Source organism: Penaeus japonicus, unplaced genomic scaffold (genome assembly GCF_977035675.1).
Source record: "Penaeus japonicus unplaced genomic scaffold, GWHDUDI00000001_assembly GWHDUDI00000037, whole genome shotgun sequence".
Classification (NCBI taxonomy): Eukaryota; Metazoa; Arthropoda; class Malacostraca; order Decapoda; family Penaeidae; genus Penaeus; species Penaeus japonicus.
The window spans coordinates 22216057-22218500 of record NW_028234439.1 but is presented as its reverse complement, the minus strand read 5'-3'; the positions used below and the strand labels follow the sequence as shown (position 1 = coordinate 22218500).

The 2444-nt window shown below is 46.8% G+C and overlaps 1 protein-coding gene across 1 annotated transcript in view; it reads right to left on the bottom strand.

Annotated features, from left to right (window-relative positions):
- Positions 1-363: 363 nt before the first annotated feature.
- Positions 364-2444, bottom strand: part of LOC147467237 (uncharacterized) — a 163105-nt gene continuing 161024 nt past the window's right edge. The window contains exon 3 of the mRNA XM_086532111.1: positions 364-478. Within this exon, the coding sequence (XP_086388237.1) occupies positions 436-478 (43 nt within the window). The 3' untranslated portion in view covers positions 364-435. The remainder of the gene's footprint in view (positions 479-2444) is intronic.

Genomic DNA, 2444 nt, shown 5'->3' with positions numbered 1-2444 from the left:
GTGCGTGCGTGCGTGCGTGCATGCGTGCGTGCGTGCGTGCAAGCGTGCATGCACTACGGATCCGAAGTCCTATAGAACAGACCCCATGATGAGCTCTCACTTGACGCCACAAATAGCGCTGACCCCTACCCAGATTCGACCCTACGGATAATAAGTCTGCGGATATTAAAACCCCCGTTTCCAACGCCTCGAACGCTTCTAATGTGTTCTAGTTTTTTCTAATGACTTCATTTCTCGTTCCCGCTACCCGTAGACGGTCTCGCATTTAGATTCTCATTAATCACGCCATATGAAAGGACGGGGAAACAAATAACAGTTTCCTAACTTTATCAAAATTGCTATAAATCTCGACAACACGGACAAACAAAGAAAACGCAAACTTATTTCAGGCCTAACTAAGATATAATTAACAAAGCGCTAAATATGGTATGGTACTTACTGCTCTAGTGAACCCAAGCCTCGACTTCCACACACGTACCTGTTTGGGAAGAGAAATATAGAGAATTATCTTATACGGAAATAAATCAAATGTACATAAAACAAAATATTTAATAAAAATCATAAAAAAGGCTTAAAAGTTCTGAAAAATAATTGTAATTTCGTTCATTACACAACCATCCGTTGTATCAGTACAGACTTGTTTTCTTGTCTTTATCATATTTCTTTTTCATTCCTCTTTCTGAACCACCTTCCTCTATATCATTCCTTCCTCCTACACCACCTGTCTTTTTTTCCCCTCTCCCTCTTAATCTTCCTCCTCTTACCCTATCTCCTCCTTATTCTTCTCCCTCTTATAGTTACTCTTTGTCCTCATTCTCTCTCTGAATCTCCTCTAACTCTCCCTTTCTCTTATCCTCCTAATTCTCCTCTCTCCCTCTCTCCCTCACTCTCACTCTCACTCTCACTCTCACTCTCACTCTCACTCTCACTCTCACTCTCACTCTCACTACCTAACTCTCACTCCCTCACACTCCCTCCTCCTCCTGTTCCTCTCCCTCATCCTCCCATCTGCATCAATTACCCCCTCTACCCAATTAACCCTCACCCCTACCCCCACCCACCCACCCCAATCTCCCTGCTCCTCTTCCCCCCCCCTTCCCTCTCCTCATCCCGCCCTCATCTCCATCTTCCTAGCTTCTCCTCATCTCCCTCTCCTCATCTCTATCTCCCCTCGACCTTCTCTCCACGACTCCTCCTCCCCTCCCACATCTCTCGCTCTCATCTCCTCCTCTCCTCTCCTCCTCCCCCTCTCATCATCCAATCTCCCCCCCCTCCGTTCCCCTCCTCCCCTCTCCCCGATCTCCTGCCCTCCCTCCTTCCTCTCTCTTCTCACTCTCAAATCTCTTCCTCCCTCCTCTCTCCTCCCCCCCTCCCCCTTCCTCTCTCTCTCCCTTCCTCTCCTTCCTATCGCCTATCTCCCTCTTCTTTCCTCTTCTCCATCTCTCTCTCTCCCTCCCTCCTCTCCCCTGCACACAAAACGTGTGGGGTGGGTGAAAAATTATATAAATTAGTAACCCAGTCAGATTATCATTAGGCAGAAGGCATTATCGGGTTAGACACCCTTCCCTCGCCTGCTAACTGTCCCTCACTAATTATGTTTACCTCATTAAAGACAAGCACGGCATGGACTCCATCCCCCCCCCTCATCCCTCCTCCCTCCTACTCCCCCCCTCCTACTCCCCCCCTCCTACTCCCCCCCTCCTACTACTCCTCCTCCTCCTCCTCCTCCTCCTCCTCCTCCTCCTCCTCCTCCTCCTCCTCCTCCTCCCCCACCCAAACCTCATTCCCTCATATTACCCCCTTCCTCTTCCCCCACCCCCCCCCACACATCCTACCCTTACCGTCCTCATAGCCCTCCTCCCCTTTCCTATTTACACATATTAGTCACTTGCACCTTCTCCATTTCAGAGGAGGTGGTGGGAGGAGGAGGAGGAGGAGGAGGAGGAGGAGGAGGAGGAGGAGGAGGAGGAAGAAGAGGAGGAGGAAGAGGAGGAGGTGGAGGAAGAGGTGGAGGAGGAGGAAGAGGAGGAAGAGGTGGAGGAGGTAGGAGGAGGAGGAGGAGAGGTAGGAGGAGGAGGAGAGGTAGGAGGAGGAGGAGGAGGAGGAGGAGGAGGAGGAGTTGGGAGGAGGAGGAATTATATAAAACGAAACAATAGTAATGATAATCACGATCATGATTATCATACCAATAATAATAATTATAATAATAATAATAATAATAATAACAGTAATAATAATAATAATAATAGTAATGATAACAATAACAATATTACTATCAACTATAATAATAATCATAGCAAAACAAAATATTAAAGACAATAACAATAATAGCAATAATAACAATAAAAATAAACAAGGATGATCATAACAAAAAATAATGATCACATCAGTAGCAGCGACAGAAGTAGCAGCAGTAATAAATAGCAGTAACAGTAGGAGTATTA